Source organism: Typopeltis vanoorti, chromosome 4, assembly GCF_054136105.1.
Source record: "Typopeltis vanoorti isolate ZY-2024b chromosome 4, IOZ_Tvanoo_1.0, whole genome shotgun sequence".
NCBI lineage: Eukaryota > Metazoa > Arthropoda > Arachnida > Uropygi > Thelyphonidae > Typopeltis > Typopeltis vanoorti.
Genome location: NC_143552.1, coordinates 127,747,322 through 127,772,505, shown reverse-complemented (window position 1 = coordinate 127,772,505; position 25,184 = coordinate 127,747,322). Strand labels below are relative to the sequence as shown.

Sequence of the window (25,184 nt, the reverse complement as noted above, 5' to 3'; positions counted from 1 at the left end):
TTTGACTCCTACCCTATTTATTCTTCGAACTCTCGGGACATATTCTGATATCACATCATTTATATATTGTTTAAATACTTCCCATGCACTGTCGATATTATTCCCATCCAGCAACTAATCTCATTTTACCGAACTGAATATACTCCTCAGTTGGTCATAATTTCCTACTTTCTAGTTCAGCATGTAACCTTTTCTGAATGGAAGATTCATAAACTTAGTAACTTCATGTTGGAGGCTTAATGAATTGTATACAGCACTCAGAAAGGATTTAAACAGAATTTAATACCTCCTATATTTCATCTCAGTCACTGAGACATCTTCAGGGATTACAAAAAAATTAATGTAACATATATACAAATAACACACAATTCTAAGCCCAACCACGTGTGTGACACTAAAGTCCTATCTAGTGGAGCGCCCTCTAAGGGCAGTTGTAGGTGACCTGGAATGTAAAGTGGGACCTCTGGTGATAAGTGTTTCCCAAATCTTAGGAAGCTTAATGCAACCGTATTTATTAAGATTTGGTTGATTTCTGAGAGCTGTTGCTGATTTTAAGAATAGTCCCTCTTTTTTGAATTTGCTGTGGTGGAGCATGGTGGTTTTTTTTTATATGAGATCCTGTGGGTTGTATTGAAGACATGGTCAGCCAGAATTGGCTGACCATAGTCATGGTTGCAGATGTATGACATGTTCCTCCAGGCAGATGGTTGCTGATCTGCCTGTCTGTCCAAAGTGTGCCAGTTTACAATAACAGGGTACTTTATAAACTCCAGGCACTGAGAGAGGAGGGAGCTGATCTTTTGTAGAGCAGATAAGGGTAGCAAGTTTGTGGTGGGGCTTAAATGCTGTGTGTAGGTTGTACTTTTTTAAAATGTTGGCTTTTTTTCGGATGTGCCACGGATGTAGGATATGGTGATGGCATTTCTAAACTCTTTCTGAAGAGAAGACTGGGGAATGGGGGAAGAACTGATTATTTTTTTAATACTGTGATTGCTGTAGCCATTGGAAAGGAAAGTGTTGTGTATGTGGTCAAGCTCAGTTGAAAGGGCAGGTCCACTGGAACAAAGATTATTGGCTCTCTTTGTAAGAGTTATAATAATGCCATATTGTTGAGTGGGGGTGGGGGTGGGAGAGTTTGTGAATGTATCTGCCTGTGTGTATGGGTTTTCTATATACAGTGAAGGAAAGTGTACCGTTAGGAAGGCGTGTAACTAAGGTGTCTAGGAAGGGTAAACAATTGTTCTTTTCCTTTTCCATTGTAAACCTTTTCCATCAAAAAAAAAAAAGATTCCATCGTGGATTCTTGGATTGGATGTAGGCTGTTGAGGTGACTGAGGAAGGAGTCTAATGAGTCTGGGCCATGAGGCCAAATAGAGAACACATCATCTACATATCTTAGCCAGATAGAAGGTTTGAGAGGGGCTGAGTCTATGGCTCGTTTTTCAAATTCTTCCATATAAAAAATTGACAAGAGTGGTGAGAGGGGGGGGGAACCCATGGTGGTTCCCTCTATCTGCTTGTAGATTTTGTTCTTCCAAGAAACCAGAATTGATGGCAAAGGAAAAGAGATCTAAGATGTCAGAAGGAGAAACATTTTTTATGAGTGTTAAGGTATCAATTAAGGGAATTGATACCTTAACAGTGAGGCAATGAGGAGATGTCAAAACTTACCAATATGTCTGTGTTATTTAAGGTTAAATTTTCTATCAGGGTTTTAAAATGGGTAGAGTTTTTTATATAGGATGTGGAAAGTCCAGTGAGGGGGGGTCAGAGAGTTGGCCAGCTGTTTCGACAGTTTGTAGCAAGGTGCGTTAGTGGCATCTACTATAGGTCTTAGTGGGGAATTGGGTTTGTGGATTTTTGGTGAACCGTATATTCGGGGGTGGGGGGGACAACAAAAAGGTTTGAGTTTTTTCGTGATGTCCGGGGGCCACGAAGATTATTAAGATACTTTTTAAGTAAGTTTTTTTAATTTTTTTAACTTGTGTTTTTGTGGGGTCGTGTTCTAGCGGGATGTAGGTAGAGTGATCTTCAAGGATAATCTCCATTTTTCGATTGTATTCAGTAGCATTAAGAACGACTGTGGCATTACCCAAAAACCACCATGCTCCACCACAGCAAATTCAAAAAAAAAGAGACTATTCTTTGAATTAGTAGCAGCTCTCAGAAATCAACCAAATCTTAATAAATATGGTTGCATCAAGCTTCCTAAGATTTGGGAAACACTTATCACCAGAGGTCCCACTTTACATTCCAGGCCACCTTCAACTGCCCTTAGAGGGCGCTCCACCTAGATAGAACTTTAGTGTCACCCACGTGGTTGGGCTTAGTATTGTGTGTTATTTGTATATATGTTACATTAATTTTTTTGTAATCCCTGAAGATGTCTCAGTGACTGAAACGAAATATAGGAAGTATTAAATTCCGTTTTAAACTTTCCAAGTGATTACTGCATGATCACTGTCACCAACCAGAAGCAAAATAGTTACGTCGTTAACTGAAATGCCTTCTGACATTATAATCCAATCTAACACTCTTTGACCTGGAGTTCCTTCTGTCATCACATGCTGCTTGAGGAAGTTGTCCCACAACAGATCAATAAATGCATTTCATGCTTCTCATGAGATTCTGCTGCTACCAAATCGATATTTGAATAATTATAGTCTGCCATTATGAGTACTCTTTTTGCACTCCTCTTTTCTATTTGGCGATGTATTTCTTCATTACTAGCAACTAATCCACCAGGTCTATAGCAACACCCCACTATATAATTGATCTTGGTAGATTCCACCTCACACTAGATGGCTTCAAACTCACTGCCACATGAAACATTGCAGCTGTTATTCAATTTAGTTAGTGAATCCCTAATATTTGTACTAGATGTGTTTAGGAGTACAGCATTATCTGCATAAAGCAAAGAGCTAAGTTTGACATCTCTAATTCTATTATTAGGCCTAGTGCCACTTTCTTTCATAATGTGATCCATATAAATGATGAATAAGAGCAGAGATAATGTGCTTCCTTGTCTTAGGCCTAATTTTACATCAAAACCATCTTCCTGTATTTCCTTCAATTCTAACTGCTGACTGAAAACTTAAATATAGACTGCGTATTGTTCTATGTAATGTTACATTCATCCCACATAATTGTGGTGTTTTGAAAAGCTTTTCTGTGAGCAACCTCGTCGTATGTCTTTTCCAGATCTATAAAACTTAAATACAGATCCTTTTTATATTCCCATGATTTCTCAACAATTTGTCTTAAAATGAATATCTGATCTTCATGACCTCTATTTGGCCTGAATCCAGCTTGTTCTTCTCCAAAGTTTCTCTTCTGTAATCTTTCTCAGCCTTTAAAATAAAGAGTCAAAGGGCTTCAGTACAAGTTATCTGATTCGATTCCAAAGCTCTCTACCAACAAGTCTCAAGCACCATCCAGTGCATTTTGAACTCTTACAAGCCCATTGTCAAAAACCCTGAACTAAATTTTGGAATACAGTATACATAGTGTATGGAAGTAGTGTAGTAGGCCATTAAAAATAACTTTGTAAAATGTTTTAAATAGGTAACTAAATTATTTCATTCTAGTGAGTGATTTTTTAAAATAGTTTGCCATAAAAATGTATAGATAGAAAATTTTTAAAATCTGTAACATTTATTTTTAAGATGTATATAGGCACACTAATCGAATTTGGGTATTGGAAAAAAATGATGCACTAATCGGGGGTGCACTAATCGAGGGATTACTGTGTATATATATATATATATAATTAAATTAATATATAGAAATAATTAAGTGTGTGTGTTTATTTTATTTTTCCCCCCCCTCTTGGTTGTTTATACCATAAAGTACTATTATGAATAACAAACAACATCTAATCCTTTCTGTACATGTAAGAAAAGTCTCATTGACTGTATTATCTTCACAGTGATACTGGACCTAAGAGTATACAGAAGATCTGAAATAGAAAATGCTGACCATTTTGCTTTGACTAGGATAATAATGAATTTCATATTAAATATATATATACTGTGTGTGTGTGTATTAAAAAGGTCAAGAGCAGGTTTCAAAGATGAATTGTAGACTAAAATGTAGAAATATTATTATCAGTGACAGATCTGGAAGAAAACTTTACTGATTTAAATAGGAGGTATGTGGTAAAGATGTTTGCAAGGATATAACAATGTGTGTCCATGATGGACACAAGAAGTTAATGAATCAGTTACAGAAAAGAACAAACTATATTGAAAGTTCCTAGCAAGTAAGACACTATGTGCTCTGAGAGAATACAGATCATAATATAAGACAGCAAAGCAATTTGTGAACTTAGCTAAATAAATGTCAAGTAGGCAGAATGTTAGTGTCTACACTGCACACTTTTTAAGGCCTGGTTAGAAGACCAAATTTCAGGGTTTTTTTTGCTTTTTTTTATATAATGTTGGGCCCATATACAAGAGGTTGGCTGGTCAACCTATAGTACTTTAGTACTGTAAATGGGTAGTGGGATGGGAAAGGAGAAACTTGTTGACATTCAATTTAAAAGCCTGTATATTGTATTCCTTGGGAAATACATCAGGGAGAAGACTGTTCTACAGTACAGCAGTAGCAGGGATGAAGGAGAAGGAAAGGAAACTTGTTCTGTGGGTTTCAAGGTGTACTATGAAAGGATGTTGGGCAGTGGCTGTATGTTCTAGTGGGCTTAGTACAGAGTGGGAGAATTATTGATGTTGTTTCAGATGAACATTTTCCATGAAAATATTTATAGAATATACAAATTGCAGAGACTAAACATCTATGTGAAAATGGGGGAGTGAGTCTGTAAGAGATGGATCATTTATCAAGCTAATTGCTCTCCTCTGTATTGAGTCAAGCATTTTGAGGGAGCTTTTAGGAGCTCCACTCCAAATGTGAGAAGAGTATTCAATAGCTGGCAGATTTGTGATTTGTTTAAGGTTAACAGCTGTTTTGAGGTGAAATAACGTCTTGAGTGAAAGAGAAAGCCTAGTTTTTTGGAAACTGAGGATGCAATGGTTGTGATGTGTTTATGCTAGGAAAAGCCTGATGTCAAGGTAATTCTGAGAAGAGAAATTTCATCTTGTCTGGGAATTTGAGTGTTATCAAAAATAATACTGGGGGAAAATGGTTCTTTTTTGTGGGAAATAAGACAGAACTGGTTTTTACTAGCGTTGAGGTTGACAAAGTTATCTGAGCCTCATTGGAGGATGGCTTGGAGGTCCAAATTAAGGGAAGTTGTGGTTGATGTTCTGTGGGTTGAAATTAGTTGTGTAGGGGGAAGGTTTATCAAATGAAAGGAAGGAGTGCAATGTGCAAATCTTCAAAACTGTGTATTTGTTTGGAGGTCAACTGAAGTAGGTCATTGATATACAAAAGGAAGAGGGTCGGTGAGAGAACTGAACCTTGTGGGACCCCAGCATTAGTTGGATGGTGGGAGGATAGAGAGCCATCTACCATCACACATAGTGTGCATCCAGACAGAAAGTTGGCAGTCCATCTGCAGAAGTCCTGAGACAGTCCAAATGATAGAAGTTTGCTTAGTAAGCCTTTGTGCCAAACCCTGGTCAAAGGCTGTAGAGATAACAAGTGCAACTACTTAGGATTTTCCAAACTTTTCCATGGCATATGTCCAGAGGTCTGCAACGTCAGCCGAATGGTTATGCACTTCACAAGCATATGCCTTGGAAAGGAGTGTCCTGTGTTCGATTCCCATCGCTGACGCAAGGAGCTTAGGATTTTTCTCAGACATAGCCAAGTTAGCCAGTCTTGGGCATGGACCACAGGGTTTTTCTCACCAGTTTATCTGAAGTTTTTCCTCCCGCAAGCAGACAAACCAGCCCCGTGAACACACGCTTCTACAGACATAGGATACCTCCAGGAATAAGGAGTAACCAACCTATTCTATAGGATTCGATTCCGAATGCCTACAGGGTAAAAAGTGTAGGTCTATGTGTGAGCGTAAATCAGGAATCAGGAATGTCCAGAGATGGGTGTGTTGGATTCTGAACAAAGAGAAATGAAAATTGTTAATATATCATTCAGAGTCCAACAATCTACCATTCCCTGAGCAACATTTGTTTTTTTTTTAAAACTAATAGTCTCATGCTCATAATTTGCTATTTGTGTAATTTCTTCAAGTTACGTTAATCAATATTTATTTAATTATATATGTTTGGGATAAATTACAGTTATGAAAAGCTGTGTATTAAAATATCATTAATTTTGTGAATTTTATTCCTTTAATATAATGTTAGAAACTGTAATATGTGTAATTTTGATATATCCAGAAGATTCTTTGTGATATCACTTGATTGGTTGCTATGAGAAATTATGTTATTTTTAGTTAGCGTGTGTTTACTCTATACTATGCACAAGGCAAAGTTGATGTGAACTAAACTGGTGAGAACCAGTTTTTGGCGGAAAAAAGGAAGGCATTATGTTAGGCGTAGATACAAAAACGTAAGTAAAATCAGAATCGAGTAGGGAAGTATAGAGAACAGTAGCTGGAGACTGGAGGGGAATTTTGACGTGCCATAAATGGTGTTTAAAGGACCGGAATCGCTTGGTATTTTAACTTACCTTTTTCTGAGTTGGATTTTTACCAAAACTTCCTAATGCCTAGCAGTGAAATAGTGCAAGAAATAGGATAATATGTATATGAAAAAGAAGAAATAGGTAGATAATTTAAACCAAGTGCATAAAGGTTATATTCTCCCGAGTCTATAAATCAGTTGCGGAAATGGAAGATTCTTTTAAGTTTGTGCTACTACATAGTAAAAGTCAGTAAGGACTTAAAATTTGTTGTTTGATCTACTTATGATGTGTTGAAGCTATATCCTGGTAAGATTACCTTTACTATACTTAGCGAGATGTAACAAAAATTAATTCCTCCGAAAGTTAATCGTTCCTAGTTGCAGTATTCAGCGAGTCAAAGATTTAATATGTGATGTGCTAAGACTTTTCCCTCTTCAAATGATAAATGCTATATTATTGAATTAAGTGTTCATTAATGAATGAGAATACTCTGAAGCCTATTTGCTGATTTAGCAATCTCAAACTTACATGAACTAAAATTGATTAACTGAGCCTAGAGAATTACAAATTGAATGTCTGAATGTTCATGAGTTGTATTCTTCTGAATATCTTGAACTGATTTGATATTTAAAATTGTTTTGAAATGTAACCTTAATCAGAGTAGAGTTGTGATATAAGTCCTTTGTAATAAGAAGAATAAAATCTGTATAATATAATCTTTAATCATTAAGTTTAAGCTCAACTTAGTAGTATACTAGTGACTTAATGAGAACTTTATATTCGTTCAATCATAATGTCCCTGTTAGAATATTGTGTTATGATGTAATTTATGTGTCCACTGCATTAAATAATTTTGTTTGAATTAAATCTTGTATTTGCCTGATTGTTTCATTGCACCGCTCATTAAAATAATTCGAATCTTAGCGGGAACCCTATACAATAAAGAGAACCTCGGCCTAAAATCAGCTTTATAATAACCTAGTACAATTGATGGTTGATTTATCAAAGTTGCTCATGCAATTCAGAACATGGGGTGGTGCAGTATAATATAAATTATCTTCATTTTCGGATGATATATCAGCCTACAACTAATTGAATTTATAACAAGAGATAATAATAAAAAGATAAAACATAATTGAGAAGTACGATCCAACAGGTGATATATGAAAGAAAAAAAGGTCTCCTGTTGATCGGCATCGACGGAATCTGTACTGGCTTTCACTTAATAGCTGAGTACCTTCAAGGTAGAGTAGGAGTTGAGAATTGGTGGTTTTCTCCATCACTTTAGATAGGATTGAGGTAAGTGAGATAAGGCAGTAGTTAGATGGCAGCGATTTGTCACTCTTTTAAGGAATGGGTTGAATATAGGCCAATTTCCAGGCTTTGGGATATATACCAGTGGAGTTTGAAGAAGAACTCTCATAGTGCTCATCTATAAAAAGAAAAATAAAGCTAAATGTGAGAATTACAAGGAAATTATCCTCCTGAATATTCCTGATATGATTTATGCAAACATAAGAAAATTATGGAAGGGTAAACTTGGAATAGAACAAGCAGGACTTACTACAGATAAAGATTGTCAGAATCAGATTTTCATTTTAAGATGAATAGGTTTAGATATCATAGGAATATAACAAGAATCTCTATTTAAGTTTTGTAGATCTGTTAAAGGCATTGTGACAAGGTGACAAGAGAAAAGCTGTTTGAATTATATGGTATAAATGGTACATTATATCGAGCAGTACATAGTCTGTATTTGATTTTTAATGCAGCAGTTAGAATTAAAGAAGATACAAAAAAGATGGTTTGAGAAATCAGGCATGAGGCAAATTTGTACACTGTTATTTATCATCTATATTGATGATCATATTAGGAAGAAAGTGGCTTTAAGCCTGATATCAAAATTGAAGATGTTCATCTCAGCGCTTTACTTTATACTGATGATGTTATACTGTGAAATAAATTCAATACAAATCTGCTGGATCGAGTTCTTAAGAACTGAATAACTGCTGTAACATATTTGGTATGAAACTCACTAATAAAAAGATAGATTATTGATTGGCAGGAACATGGAAAGTATTCCATTTATTTAAGCATAATTTTTAGTGAAGATGCAACAATTAAATATGGAAATAGACAATAGAATAAGGAAAGCTGTCATGGTAGGAATCACCTGAATAAATTTATATGGGATAAGAGAGAAATTATTCCAAACACTAAAGTAGTTGTATGCAAGAACAGTAAATATTGGAGTTAGTTTAACTTATGATGTGAGAGTTGGGTTAGAAATAGAATGGTTTATCATAGACTAGATGTGACATTTCTTATAAAATTGAAACATTGAAAAGATGACATAAGAGGCAGAATCATATTAAAAAAAAAATGAAGACATCAGAAAGAAACTCAAAACACTGTTAGCAGTAGGAAATGTGTGAACAGAGGTTATCTAATATGATATGGTTGCTTAAACAGATTGGGAAAGGAAATATTAGCAAAATGGTTATTTGATTCCGTGATGATATGGCTGATGCAGTTACAAGTGTTAGATGACCAAAATATTAAGTTTGACAATATTGGAGTCCTGATCAATGAGCGACTAATTTAGAGGGTGATTGTCGATAGGAAGTGTTCCTATTTTACGTGAAGTATAAGATAGGAAGTAATAACATAAATTTATTATGTAGTGTTGTCATAATATTCTCTCAATCCCTCGAGGGTTAAGGGTTTCATCATAGTACATAGTTTATATAAAAATATGCTTATAAAACAACTCATGAAAGTTAAGTTCATTAAATGAAGGTGCCAATTTGTTTTCTGTTATGTGCCAACTGGTAAATGATGAATAAATCGCATCTTCAAAAAGCACTTTGCTTATGTATTTCAAAAATCACTTTTTTTTTTTTTTTTTGTGGCCTTCCTCTTCTTCCTTCATTTATTTTCTTTGGAGAGTTTCTTGAAACAACGAATTGTTTGAAAAGGAATCATTACTTTTGTGTGATGGTTCCTACATGTTCTGTTTTTTAGTTATGTAATGGCTCGCATTTACTTATCCCCTTTGTTGTGTTAGGTTTATTGTTCTTCCTAACCCAGAAGAAGCCACTAGCATATGTCACAAAACTAGTCTGTATAATCATTTGTACTATTACTACCTAATAAAGCCCAGTGTTAGTTATATTACATCATAAATATTAATTCATGAAACAGCAATGAGGAGTATTAATTTGAATGACTTTCCAAAATTGGGAAACTTTCAGACAACCATTTTTGTTGAGGTTCAGTTTGTGAATGTGGCCTTCCCAACTTTCCTTATATAATCTTTCATGTAAAAATAGCTTCTATGCAGGACTTCAGTTTTTATTCCAGTGAATTCTATTTCTAGTAGATAAGGTGTGGCTGGCCCAACCAGATTTATCGGACTCATGAAATAGAATATAATCTTGATGCTCTTCTAGATGAATCTGAGCTGAATGACTTGTCTACCCATAATAACAAAGGTCACATGGTCTTCTGAAGATAAATAAATAAAATGTTCCTTCAATATTCAGTTGTGTAGGTTGTCCAGCCTAGTAACTCAAAACATCTGTCCAAGCTTCTCTCCACATTTACAGGAAATTCTTCCTTCATTAAAAGTAGAGCATTTTAAAAATAAAATATCAGGATTATCTTTACAACCTACAGTTCTTTTACTTTGCTATGATGCAGTTTCACTTTTTGTAAACTTCCTGCTTGCTAGTATAACAGAATTATCGCACAGTGACTTTCCACCTAATATTGTGAAACTATTTAAATTTGTCATAAATTCAGGTTACTTTTCTGGTCAAAATGAACTTTATAAACAGATAGAAATAACTACAACGGAGTCTCTTATTTCCCCAATTCTAGCAAATCATTATATTGAACAATTTGAATAACATATTCTTAATATTTTTTCTTCTAAGCTATCTATTTGGCAGGGCCTGCAGAAGCGGGCATGCAGAGCATGCGGGCGCTGCTACGAAGGAGGTGTCGGGGCACAGGTCATAAGTTCATTTGTAAGAAACAAAATTTTTATCATAAAAACAAAAAATTCTTAGAATGATCAATATTAAAATAAATAAAGCCGGATACACCGAATAAAAATTTTTAAAAAATTGTATATTGCCAGCTGTTTACAATTTTGCAGCAGTGAGAGCAGGCTAAATGCTTGCTTCCAGAATCTAAAGTGAAACGGTGAATGGTTTTTATGTGCAGAAACGAATTTTCGTACAAAACATTTGTGCTACGTAACCAGTCATATGGTACTGTAAAAACTCGATTGTAGCTTAAATATTCCAAAGCACATTACATTCAATTGTTTACTTAGGTTAAGTCCCATGTGAATATTGTAAAAATAAACTTTGTTTGTCTCTGTATAGTTTGTTTTAGATGTTATTGTAAATAACACTCTGGAAGTTAACTGTATATACTGCTTTAATAAGAATATGTTAGAGTGTTAAAAACAAAGGCAATGTTTATATCACCGAAGCAGCATGTAATAGAGATCTACATGGCGGCATTAGAAAGATTATTATTAAAATTTGTTTGTATGAGAAAGGCTTGCAGGCTCTAAGTGTAAACATCTGCTAAGTCAGTCAGAGAGGTTCAAACAACTTTCCGATGGCCAGCAACTTACAATTAAAAGAAAGCAGAGGAGAACAAAAGGCGTGCCAAACTTGAAACTTAAGATGAAAGAATCATACTAATTCTTTGGGGGTTGCCAAACTTCATGCAAGAGCTCAGAGAAGGTATAATAAAAAGGGATTGAAGCAAACAGAAGGGGCTGCAAGGATCCAGAGATTGCTGCAGAAGTAGAGGGGGCCCAGTTATAGAGACGTCCACAGAGAGACAGGAGAGGCTGCCCTATTCCAGACGCTGTTAAAGAGGAGGTAGCTCGGTTCCAGACATTGCTAAAGCTGCCTGGTCCCAGACGTTGCCGAAGAGAGACAGAGCTGCTCGGTTCCAGACATCATCAGAGAGCAGCCCAGATCCAGACGTTGGTTGAGAGAGGAGTTTCCACTTTCAGAAAGGAGCTTCTCGGTTCGAGACGTCGCTAGAGAGTAACGACTTCTAGGCCACAGACAGGGCTTTCAAATTGCCGAAAGGAGAAGTACCAAACGCCATAGAAGAGAAAAGTTTCCGGTCCAGAGGGATCCTGATTGACAGTCGACAACAGTTTCATTTTTCTTGGAGGCGGCATTTTCAGTTTCTTAGAGAGGCAGCAATTCAAGCTACTTGAGATGGCAGTCGTCCAGGCAATTTTGGCAAGCCCAAGTAGAGGAGAAAAGGCGAGGCAAATTTCCCAAAGTACCTTCACTCGTAAGTTTTTCTTTTCACCGTGGAAGAATAACATTTTTCCGGAACTGTACGAGTCCCGCTACATTCCCAATTGATATAGCCGAAGCCAAAATTCCAGATGAAGATCTGAGATGAAAGAATTGCCATAGAACTTTTAGTGAAAAACTCTTGACTAATTGTGAGATACAGAGCCTTTGTAAGTTCAAATCTTTTATATAATTCCTCTTATAGTTGTATTAGAAAGACTTTTAAGATATATGTTTAATGTTTAATAAGGTTAAGAAGCGTCCCTAAGAGAATCAATTCTAGGCCACAGACAGGGGATTGATTCTAGACCACAGACCACAGTCTGTGGTCTAGAATCAATTCTAGACCACAGACCTCGCCTTTTCTCCTCTACCCAAGTAGAGGAGAAAAGGCGAGGTTAGAAGCATATTAGAAGTTGATATCAATTTGTAATGATAACGTAACAGAGAAATTTAGGTAACCTCTTTGCGAGTAAGCTTGAAGTTTAATAAGTAAAATTTGTAAACTGAGAGTAGATAACGTTTTGTGTTAAAGAAAGTATTTTAAAGTTGAAGAAAAAAGGTTCTAAATTTTGCTAAAGAGTTTTTATATAAGGATAGAGAAAGCAATCTCCCTAATGTTTAAATTCGTGTACATTTCATAGTAATGTAAATAAATGTTATTTGACTTTCTTGTAAACATAGCATGTAATAATATAAACAAGAGAGATTCTGAGAGAGAGAAAGTGTGCACAGCTACATTAGAATAATGGAGAATAAAATATAAAGTAAAGAAAAAAGACATCACAAGTAATTAATAGAAATTACAAGTATACAAAGTTAAAATAATAATAAAATTTTACAATGTCGCAGTAATGACAGGATAGCAACAATAGATTTATAACAGTACACATCTCAATAGGCTACTGACAGTAGTGCAGTGCGGACTGTTGTTTCGTCTCTGTGTCGTGTTGTGTAATAATTTCTTGTGGGTATAAAATAGAAATGGAATCAAAAATTAAAAAAAAAAGTTATCTGGTGCACAAAATCTGGTGCAGTGCGGACTATTGTTTCGTCTCTGTGTTGTGTTGTGTAATAATTTCTTGTGGGTATAAAATAGAAATGGAATCAAAAATTAAAAAAAAGTTATCTAGTGCACAAAATCATAAGCATCATGCTGCGAAAGAAGCAGATATTAAGAAACAAACTGGGGATCTTAATAAATTTATTAAAATATTAAAATATTCTGATGCAGATTGTCACCAACTCGATACATCAGAAATCAGAGTTCACGAACTGTGCACATCATCCAGTTTGAATGAAAGTACTATTACAACTGTTGAACAAGATAACGACGCAGGATTTAAGTGAAAAACAGTTAGTAGAAGATTTAGTTGTAGTTGACCATGAAACTAACACATTGTTAGGCTCTGTAAATTTAGAAGATTCAGGTGAATGTGGAAATATTGATGAAAAATTACGAGTTGTTTTAATTGAAATGGGGCCTGTTCAAAAGAAAAATATAATATATCCCAGAGATACATATGGTCGTAAATTTGGCGGCACGTATTATAATACAAAAATGGAAAAAGGGTAGCTCATGCCAAAAACATGGCTCATTTATTCCGAAACTTTAAATTCTGTTTTTTGCTTTTGTTGCAAACTTTTTGGACCTACTCAGTCAAGTAGTCTTGTAGAAGGTTATAACGATTGGAGAAATGTAAGTACAACTTTGCATAGACATGAGACTACTTTAATTCACATGAAAAATTTCTTAAAATGGAAGGAACTGATAAAAATTTAAAAAACAAAACTACTATTGATTGCCAGACTCAAAGCATGTGTGAAATGGTAAAGAAACATTGGACGAGTGTTTTAGAACCCTTGATTGAAATTATAAAATACACTCTCCCTCGATGAGTCTTTGGACTCCCTGGAGGTGTCAAATAATAATAATAATAATATTATTATTATTCTTTATTATTCTATCATTCGATCGTAGATGTGTAGTGTTCGTGCAAGCTCCTGATAAGATAAGTATTATTTTCAGTTATCGTTGATAAAATTACTTAATATAGCGTAGTTTTGTTTGCCTTGCGTATTTTAGTGCGTCTGTTTGTGTGTTTTTGGTGTGTTATAACTTATTATTTGATAAAACACGTTGCAAATAATTATGGCACCTGTACGAAGGAAAATGGCGGCCAGTAATGATGGTTCGCCATCTTTATCAAAGGACGGTAGTATAAAAGAAATGAGTCAGTGTACTAGCTGTGAAATGTATGCTTTGCGGAGTGCGGTCGGAGTGTGGATAGATGATAAAGGATTGAATGTGTGTAGAAAATGTAGGGAGAATGAGGAATTGAAGTGTATTTCGGATCGTGAGTGTGATATTTTTGTCAAACTTCAGAATGAAGAAAATAGCGATATGACAAGAAACAGCAAGGTTGTACATGAGAATTATGAGAGTGTGAATGTAGAAATTGTGAATGATAGTATTAATGGTTTCTCAGAGAATAAAAACGATGAGATAGATGCATTGAGTGAGACTGCGTTGTTGAATGGTGCGATAGAAAGGGCAAAACAGCAGCTAGAGTGCATGAACAAAAGTCGACTGAATGAACCAACCAATAATAAAAGGTATGACAGGAAAAATAGACGTATGAATGTGAACATGAACAAAATGAAGGATAGAGTGCTGTATGGAGACTCATTAGTACGAGGTAAGTTAGTAGAGGATTTGACAAAATCGTACCAACCTGGTGCGACCATAAAGGATGTAACTGAGTCTATTAGAGAGCAAAAGGAAAGGGTGAAAGAAATGATTGTTGTGGCAGGTACGAATGATTTGAAAGGAGATAAAATGGAAATGATAGAAGACCTGAATGAATTGTTTGAGGTAGCAAAAGAAAAGAGTGAGAGAGTTAGAATGATTAGTCTTTTGCCACGGTATGACAGTGAAATGTTTAAAAGGAGGGCCATAATTGCGAATGACTTTATGCGTGGGTTATGTACGATGAGTGGTGTGGAATTTGTGGACATGTGGAGCGAGTTTGATGGGCGAAAGGATCTATATAAGATGGATGGCTTGCATTTGAATGGTTACGGTGTAAGAAGACTTGAGAAAGTGTTGCTGAATGTAGTGGATGTGCAAATTCAGGGAAACTAGATTTGTTGAGGGGGGGGGGGAGTAGATATACAGTCCTTAGGGAGGCAGTTGAATGTAAGAATGAATATAATATGTTAGAGCAAATAAGGACAACAAACCAGAGTGGGATAGTTAATATAAGGTATCAAGGTAGGGTTGGGGGCTAATGGGGGTCTTAAATTCATGTACACTAATACTAGGAGTATTAGGAACAAGAAGGAAGAGTTTTTGGCCATGGTTGGCACTTCCAGACCACAGGTTATTGGTATTAGTGAAACATGACTGACTGTAGATGATATAGCTAGTGGGATTGAATGTGATGAGTATAGTGTGTTCAGGAATGACAGAGAGAATAAAATGGGGGGAGGAGTATTGTTGATGATAGCTGATGAGCTACAGCCAAGGAGAATAGAAGTTGAATTGCAGGATAGAGAAAAGAGCACATTTGAGGCCATTTGGTGTGAGATTGTGGCTAGCAGAATTAAATATACAATTGGGTGCTGCTATAGACCAGGTGATGGAAAAGATGGTGGTGACAGTATGCACAAGCAAATAGAAGAAATGAGTGGAAGGAGGGTGATTATTATGGGAGATTTCAATTATGGTCGCATTGATTGGAGTGAGGAGAGGACACACGGGAGGAAGGAATTGGATTTTATGCAGTTATTAAGGAATAACTATCTGCGACAGCATGTAATGGAAAATACTAGGGGTCAGAGAGTGCTTGACTTAATAATTACATCTGAGGATTTGGCTGTAACAAATATGACCACATTGCCACCAATTGGTGAGAGTGATCATAGGGTCTTGACTTGGGAGGTGGCTAAAGGTGTAGAATTTTCAATTAAGACAGGGTACATGTGGAATTATCGGGCTGGAAAGTATGACAAGCTTAGGAGTTTGATTGGCTCAGTGCCATGGCATGTACAACTGCAAGGACTAGAAGTTGATAGTGCATGGGAGGTAGTTAAGAAATGTGCTTGCATGAAGCAATGGCTGACTGTATACCTAGAATCCGAATAATAAATCAAGTAGGGGTTAAATGGATGAATAACACCATTAAGCTTGAGCTGCAAAAAAAGAAACAACTATGGAGGGAATTTAAGGAGAAAGGTGACCTGCAGGCACATGAATGGTATAAAGCGCAGGCCAGAAGGGTGACGAGTGTGGTAAGAAAAGCAAAAAAGGATTATGAAAGAACATTGGCCATGCAGGCTAAAGAGAATCCTAAACAGTTTTTTAGATATGTAGCAAGTAAAAGGAAAAATGTACATGGCAGAATGATATTAAAGAATGCCGATGGAAGGGAGGTAACTGAATCAGTTGAGATAGCTGAGTTACTGAGTGAGCACTTTGCAAGAATATATCATCCAGGTGGTGACATTGCAGAAACGAATAAACCAGTAGATTATACGGGAATTGTGGTGAATGAAGTGGAGGTTAGTAGCCTATTGCATAACCTCAATGTCAATACATCTGTGGGATTGGATGGTATACCAGCTCGTGTAGTACGAGAAGCAGCTAAAGAATTGTCAGTACCCCTGACCATTTTGTCTAATTTGAGTCTTGGGTCTGGGTTAGTCCCGAGCAGGTGGAAGGAGGGGAAAATAGTTCCACTGCATAAAGGTGGTTCCAAGACTGCTGTTGTAAATTACCGATCGATTAGCATATCAGGAATCATTGTCAAGGTCTTGGAGAAATTAGTCAAGAAAAGAATACAGGATTGGATAGATGAAAATGGGATATTGTATGGGGGACAACATGGTTTTGTGAAGGATAGATCATGCCTCAGTAACTTGCTCACGTTTTATAACACAGTGACGGCTGAACTGGATAGGGGTAGTGGGTTTACAGTGATACTACTGGACCTTGCCAAGGCCTTTGATAGGATACCACATGGAACTCTAATCAGTAAACTGGAGCAGATGGGGATGGATATAGGTTTGGTGAGATGGATAGGAGGGTGGTTGAAGGAGAGATACCAGAGAGTGGTTTATTCAGGAGTGGAGTCAAAAAAGACGTCTTGTGACTAGTGGAGTGCCGCAGGGCTCTGTTCTTGGACCACTGCTTTTCAATTTGTTCATCAATGATATTGGAAAGGTTTTGAGAGGAAGTGTTCACTTGTTTGCTGATGATGCAAAGTTGGGTAGAGCAATTGTGAGTGCACAGGATGTCAAAATTTTACAGGATGATTTGGATAGTTTGGAGGACTTGGCTAGGAAAAATGGATGTCAGTTTAATGTGGCAAAGTGTAAGGTTATGCACTTTGTGGTGAAAAGAATAGCAGCAGTATATCGCATTAGTGGAACCGTACTCCAGGAGATTGATGAGGCCCGGGATTTGAGAGTGTTGGTGGATAGGGAGTTGAAGTTTAGGGGGCACATTGCAAAAGTGACTAAAACAGCTCAACAAATCACTTGGCTTCTGAAAAATAATTTAACATGCAGAGACAAACAAGTTGTTGTTCCTCTGTTTCGAGCCTTGATAAGACCCCATCTGGACTTCTGTGCCCAGTTATGGGCACCAGGGGTTCTTCGTGATGGGGAAGAAGTGGAGAGGGTCCAGAGACGAGTGACCAAGATGATAGCAGGTCTGTGGAATGAACCTTATGAGAATAGGTTGAAGATTTGTGGGTTGCAGAAATTGGACGATAGGCGAAGGAGGGGTGATATGATTGAGACATTCAAATTACTGAAGGGTTTTTATAAGATTGATCCAGAAGATATTTTTGAAAATATGACTGGTGGTGGGAGGACTAGGGGCCATGCATGGAAGCTGGGCAAGAGCGTGGCTCACAAGGGTGTTAGAGCTAGGTTTTTTACTTGGAGAGTGGTGAATGAGTGGAATAAGCTTCCAGAGTCTGTTGTGGGTGCTACGACCGTGAATGAGTTCAAGGCAAGATATGATAGATACTGTGTGAATGTTGAATCGTTGTTCCATACATGAAGTTAGGGCCTCCCTCGATGAGTCTGTCGACTCCTTGGAGTTTCCCGGAACAATAATAATAATAATAATTATTATCGTAAAAGAACCACACACGCCTGGATCGTTACAGGGGCGCTTAGATAGACATTGCATGCAGGCGGCAAAGACCCTAGCGCCGGCTCTGCTATTTGGTATAGATATGTTCATGATGTTTTTGTTCTCTGGAACTCTTCCTTGTCAAAACTTCCTGAATTTCTTGAGAAAATTAATTCAATAAACCCTAAAAAAAAAAAAAAAAGTGCCGGCCTGGTTGGCCTAGTGGTTAGCACAACCTCTCTCCACCCAAAAGGCTGCAGGTTCGAATCTTGCCATGCGCATGGATGTTTGTGATTGTCTCTGAAAATACTAGTGGTGATAGTGGGCAGTAGATGGCGTTGGTGGAGTGATGGAGAGAGAGAGAGTGTTGTAGAATAGGTACCCTCTCTTGATGAATCTTTGGACTCTCTGAAGGTATAACATAATAATAATAATAATAATAATAATAATGAATTTAATCTTGGAGTAGAAGTAAACAATTATCTTCTTTTTTCTAGGTATTTTGATTTCATCAAGCTAATTTGTTATACCCTGATAAGCTTAGAATGTCATGATTCTACTTATCATTGTATAACAGAGTATAAACTATATACAATGCTTACTGAAAATACTTGTTATCTGGGTAATAGTAATGTGTACTTTAATATCAAGTGTATTAACAAGAAAAAGAAAGGAAGAAATTGTACATTATTTAAAGGAAGTGTTATGTACTAGTGTAAAAGGAAAAACTTGTTTACTTTAAGAAAAGGAAAGAATATTTAAGAAAGTATGCTAACGTTTTAAGTGATAGTAATACTTAAAATCTGGTCAAATTGTTTTATTATTTATAAAACAACATAAAGAAAATTAATCAAGAAAATTCTATGCTTATGTATACTCCAAGAGAAGAAAGGGGGAAAGCAAACCGTTACCCCATACTGTCCTATGCTAGCAGAAAGTAGTGGGAGAATCGGATGTTGTGACGTCACAAGCATGTTCATGCCTCGGGTGAACGGCCAAGTTTAGGTAGTGACCAATAGGAGAGTGGTATAAAAGGGTGGAATCCCCCCCCCCTCGAGGTTTTTTGGTCTTCTAGTCTTAGTCCTGAGGTGTGCCCCTGAGATTCTCGTGGATGTCCCGGGTTTTTTTTACCTCGTGGTTGGCCGCGAATCTAGGTGCCGATTCCTTCGCTAGCATGCGGAAGGAACGGTTTGTCGGCGAAGATCCTGATTCCAAACTTCCACCAAATAGTAGCAGGCTATACAGCATGAAGTGCCTGAGAATGTTCGTACTTGGAGTGCTAAGAAATTAGAGGTCCATAAAGAAGATCACATTAGCATATCATCGATCGGAGGGAAAGAAAACAAAGCATATAGATAAGTAAGATTTTTGTTCTCTGATGTATGTGTGTGAAAGCAGAATCTAAGAATTATAAAGGAATTAATGAGCGAGGAACTCTAAGAATAGTTAAAAATAAGGACTGTAGGAAAGTGAATAATTTGATTTAAAGAAAGTATTAAATGAATAGGCACTGTGTGGTTAAAAATTGTTAAACTTGTCCAAGAATATTATAATAGAAATTTGAGAAATTATAATAGAAACTTAGGCGTGAATGCTTAAAGAAAAAAATTGTTAATTCTAAAATTAGTAGTGTATAAAGGATAATTTGTATGGAATAACTAAGGTTAATTGAATGGTGGCTGTATGATCCTTTGTGATTAAGAGTATTTTCCTATAGCATATGTATGAATTAAGAGCTTAATCTCACATAGAATTATTGTAACAAAGAACCCAGAGGCAATTATTATGAGGACTTTAGGACAAAGGGAAACAAATGTGTGGAATATTATGAGTAATCTGATGAAATGTGTATTAGATTAATGTCTGCTTATAAAAGGAATTATAAGATTGTGTCTAGAGTGAGGATATAAAATTAGGGATTGTTTAATTAAGGTTCATAGTGTTAAATAGTTGTATCAGGAGAGATATATAAGGCTTATTGAAACTTAGTGTGAATTTCATTTGAGTGACTTAATACTGTTAGACTTGATTTAATTCTTAACCCTTATTGGATGAAAAACTTTCTTTGTGTAAATAGTATTGTATGTCTTATGTTAAATAAATGTTTGCTATTCTTTAACTAAATCCTGTGTCTGTTTGTAATTTAATGCACCTGTGAAATAATACAGATCTAAATGGGGAACTCATTCAGTGTAAATTTTCGGTTACGATTACAATTATTTGTGATACTTTGGGGAAGCTCTCTACCAACCTCTTGATTAATATTGCAATTAATCTAAGGGTCCTAAGTAGCGTAGTAAAAAAATAAATATTCTTAGGCTTGACGAGAGGTTGGTTAGGAAGAATCATCCACATAGGTTTTGGCTCGACCCTCGGGCTATTCCTTTGTGAACCAGAGATATCACGTGTCACACGTAAGAGATCCCTTTGAGGTTAAATAACTAATATATATATATGGAAGTAGGGGACATAACAAATTGCAGTATACAGAAAAACAACTTATACTGGTAAATTATTCTCCTCCTCCTTGAGTTTATAGAATCCTGTGCTCATATGGCTTTTGTTATTATTGGCAGATGATTCAGCTCAGATTCATCTAGAAGAACGTCAAGATTATATTCTGCTTCATCAGTCTGATAAGTCTTGTTTCTTGATGGAAGTTTTTTCACTTGGCTGTGCTACCAATTATATATTTGGTTTAATCCTTTATCCAAGTGTAAGCAAACAAAGTTTGCGCCTGAAGTATTTTCAGGACTGGGGAAACTCGTGTTTTCACCTTAAGGTGGTATAAGTTCTCATCACTTGCCTTAGTATCTCCCATAATGCAAAGCACATCTCCTTGTGGACATGTATAATGCTATGCATTAAGGTAAGGGTCACTACCCAGACCAGTTTTGACCTTTATTGAGGTCTCATCAGCGGGAGCCAGACCCAGAGGTGGTGATACTAAGGTGGAAGTAATGGAGAAGTCATGTTTACCTATACCAGTTGCCAAAAGGTGTCACACCTTATTAAAATTCTCTATATTAGAGATAAGTTGATGGAAGTTTTTTCACTTGGCTATGCTACCAATTATATATTTGGTTTAATCCTTTATCCAAGTGTAAGCAAACAAAGTTTGCGCCTGAAGTATTTGACTTCTCCATTACTTCCACCTTAGTATCACCACCTCTGGGACTGGCTCCCACTGATGAGACCTCAATAAAGGTCAAAACTGGTCTGGGTAGTGGCCCTTCCCTCAATGCATAGCATTATACATATCTGCAAGGATATGTGCTTTGCATTATGGGAGATACTAAGGCAAATGATGAGAACTTATACCACCTTTACCACTAGTTGCCCCAGTCCTGAAAAATACTTCAAGTGCAAACTTTGTTTGCTTACACTTGAATAAAGAATTGAACCAAATATATAATTGGTAGCATAACCAAGTGAAAAAACTCCCATCAACTTATCTCTAATCCAGAGAATTTTAATAATAAGGTGTGACACCTTTTGGCAACTGGTATTGGCAAATATGACTTCTCCATTACTTCCACCTTAGTATCACCACCTCTGGGTCTGGCTCCCACTGATGAGACCTCAATAAAGGTGAAAACTGGTTTGGTTAGTGGCCCTTCCCTTAATGCATAGCATTATACATGTTCACAAGGAGATGTGGACATGTTTATGCATGTGCCTCCATAGTTTAGCGTCATCCTAGACAGATGATGATGATGATCTGTCTAGGATGACGAACCTTTTGTAACGACTTTGAACTGAAAATGAGTTAGCCAGTCTCATACATAGGTGGCATGGTTTTATTCTCCCAGAGTCTGTTTTTTATTAAATACAGAAATCAGCCAAAGTAAGCATGCACATTGATAAAACTACCAGCACTATGTAGATAGGATTAAATGTTCTTCATTATGACATTAACTAGGTTTGTATGAAGCAATGTTATTTTGCTGTGATAGACTATGCAATTGAACACTTTAATGCAGTGTTTCCCAAATGGTAGGTCACAACCCAGCACTGGGTCACGAAGCTAAATGCTGGGTCGCCTAAAAAAAACTCTCAAAAACCTAGGTGTTTCTTTTTTGGCTTTTCTTTTTTTCACGAAACTCTAAAACACAAGTAAATAGCATTTAATCGGGACTAATGAATAAATAATTTAATTAATAGAGACGAAAAACGCGCTCCGTCCCTGTCACCATTTCATAGTCTTTTTGTTCAGGGTAAAGCAGCTCACTAATGGTGAAGCTGCACGGCAGCAACTGCGCTACCAGCTGAATTCATTTGGCGGTCTGGCATTTGTTTTACTCTTCCGCCACGTACTCACTGCTTGTTCAGTTTGAGTTAAACATCGAGAGAGAGAGAGAGCATATTTTTTTGTATTTACTGATTATGTGTACCTTGCCCAGTGGGTTTGGCTGAACAACCGTAATTATTATAATTGTCTCTAAATAATTTATTTCATTCTTTCATCTCGCTTGCCATTACCCATTTAACGATGGATAAATGGGTAATAAAACAACAAACAAACAATGTGCCAGTTGCATACTTTTCAATTAGCACCAATGAACAATAGAGTGACGTGCAGCCGAGCTCGAGTTCTGAGAACAGCACTATCAAACGGCCGTATGATGTGTTGTACTACTCTTACAAAAAAAGATGATGATGATGTACTGAGCCCGACAGTATTCTGAGGATTACTTACATTCTTTATATTTTTGTAAGAGTAAATGCTTCATTATAATAATAATAATAAATGAAAACTCTATGAACATTCAAATCTGTTTTATTTTACCTATTGGCCATAAAAATTTTAGTGGGTCACAAAGATGAAGTATTAAAATAACCAGGCCATGGAAAAAAAAAATTTGAGAAATCTTGCTTTAATGGAAAGGAGAGTGTAAGTTGCTACATATTTTTACAGCAAATGCACAGTATTACATAAAATGAACTGTCTAAATTAAACAATACAAAATACAGACATTCAGTTAAAAAAAAAAAGAAAATTAGATCCAAAGTTATCTGGTATATACTTTATTATTTATTTTATATATATACTGATTTATTTACAGTGTGGTCATAATTAAAGAGGTATTCATCCTGTAGCAAAAAATATTTTGGACAAAATCCAATCAAAAATTCAACCTTGTTGTAAGTACACTCTGGAACATAGAATTTTTATTTACAGAAGATAAAAAATTGTACAAAATTCTGCCATCCACCAGGCAACATTTGGTGCTATGAGCACGTGGATTGGTATTAATTAAATGGTAATGGCTAGAAGAGACACAATGAATCAATTTTCATGTTCATATAACTTACAGATGTGGTTCAATATGTCCTCCTTTCAGGTATTCTAAGAACTGCATTCTATGAGTGACATTTCTACAGCACAAAACAACAGATCTGCATTGATTTGCCTCACACGCTGCATTATTCTGTCTTTCAAGGTTTCTAAATCTGGAACATGTCCTTTGTACACCACGCATTTAAGATGGCCCCACAACCAAAAGTCACAGGTGTTGAAATCAGGCAAACAAGGTGGCCATGCTATGGGAAATGCACGACTATTCACTCTGTGATTAGTCGTGCATTTCCCACGGTGAATTTTTGTAACATCCACTGTACTAGCAATCTGATTTGAGGTGGTGCTCTATCTTTCTTGAATATGGTAGAGTCAAGACAGAGTTTGTTGATACAGTTGTGTCACAAAGTTGTACACCATCTCTTGATATTTAACAGCAAAGACTATACAAGTCACTGGTCCTGTCTGGTGAAGTTCTTCAAAAAAGTATGGACTGATAATAAATGATTCAGTGAAACCACACACACGCACACACACACACACACACACACTCTGACTTTCAGTGAGTGTAAAGGGGTCTGATGGAACACACAAGGGTTATTTGCAGCAATGCACCAATTGTGTGAGTTAATCATACTATTCAGATTAAAATGTGCCTCGTCACTTCACAAGGTCTTTCGCGGACATGCATCATCCACCTTCATTCCAGCTAATAATGTCATGGCAAACTGCAGTCGAGTTTCCATATCACCATGAAGCAAAGCTTGAGTATGGGAGATCTTGTAGGGCAAAAACCTCAGCATTTGATGCAGGATTTTTCACACAGTTGAGTATGGCATGTCTAGTTGCCTTGATATCACCCAAGCATTGCTGGACCTTTGTCCATTATTCATTCTGTGTTCCATGATGGCAGTTGCAACTTTGTCAATTTGTTGAGGAATAATCTGTTTGACCCCTCATCCTGGCTCACTGCTAAAGATCTGCTATTTTCAAATCATAAAATCATTTTTCTATAACAATATTTCTAAGATTTGTTATTATCATTGGACCTTTCTCCTATCCTTCAAATGCCGGAATTCTTGAAGCGAGGCATTTATGTTACCACATTGTTGATAGTAAAGCTTGATCAACACAGCACATTCCGGTAAGATGAGATCCATTGCACTTTAGTCTTATTGGAATGACATGAAAATCTGTTTCAGTCTTCCTTATATCCACCAACTCATCAGTAGAAACAGTGAGATTATGCAAATATCACATGATTCTAGTGAGAATTGTCCACTGATGGCAGAATTTTGTAATTTTTTTTTTTTTAATCTTTCTGTAAATCAAAATCCCGTGTTCCAGAGTGTACTTACACCAAGTTTTGGTTGAATTTCATTCAATACATTTTTCACTACACAGCTCTGAACACCTACTCTTTAATTATGGCTATCCTATATTTATTTATGTTTATTTTATTTATTTTTTCAACTGGATTAAATTTCAGCATAACAATAGATGATGTTGTTTATGTCATTGATGCTGGAAAGATCAAGATAAGCAATTTTGATGAGGAAACAAATCTTTCCACATTGCAACCAGAGTGGGTTTCTCTAGCCAATGCCCGACAACGTAAGGGACGTGCTGGAAGGTAAGACTTTTCTTATACTGTACTTTTTAAATAAATATTTGATATTATTATTTTTACATTCTATAAGCTTGTTATAAAATTTAGTTTAGTACTTGAAAGAAACTGCAGCTATGTAAGTTATGCTTGGGTGTCTGTCGACTGATTCATTTTAAAACTTTCTTATATACTTATCTTTTCAGTATAATATTCATTTTTACCTTCTCAAAACTAAATTGTGAT

At 36.3% G+C, this 25,184-nt stretch overlaps 1 protein-coding gene across 4 annotated transcripts in view; it reads left to right on the top strand.

Moving 5' to 3' along the window:
• The window catches only part of LOC150107666 (ATP-dependent DNA/RNA helicase DHX36-like), a 589,788-nt gene that overhangs the window by 334,377 nt on the left and 230,227 nt on the right, over positions 1–25,184 (top strand). For all 4 annotated transcript variants that reach the window (XM_090391452.1, XM_090391454.1, XM_090391451.1 and 1 more), the window contains one exon: positions 24,822–24,965. In XM_090391452.1, the coding sequence (XP_090247578.1) occupies positions 24,822–24,965 (144 nt within the window). The remainder of the gene's footprint in view (positions 1–24,821; positions 24,966–25,184) is intronic.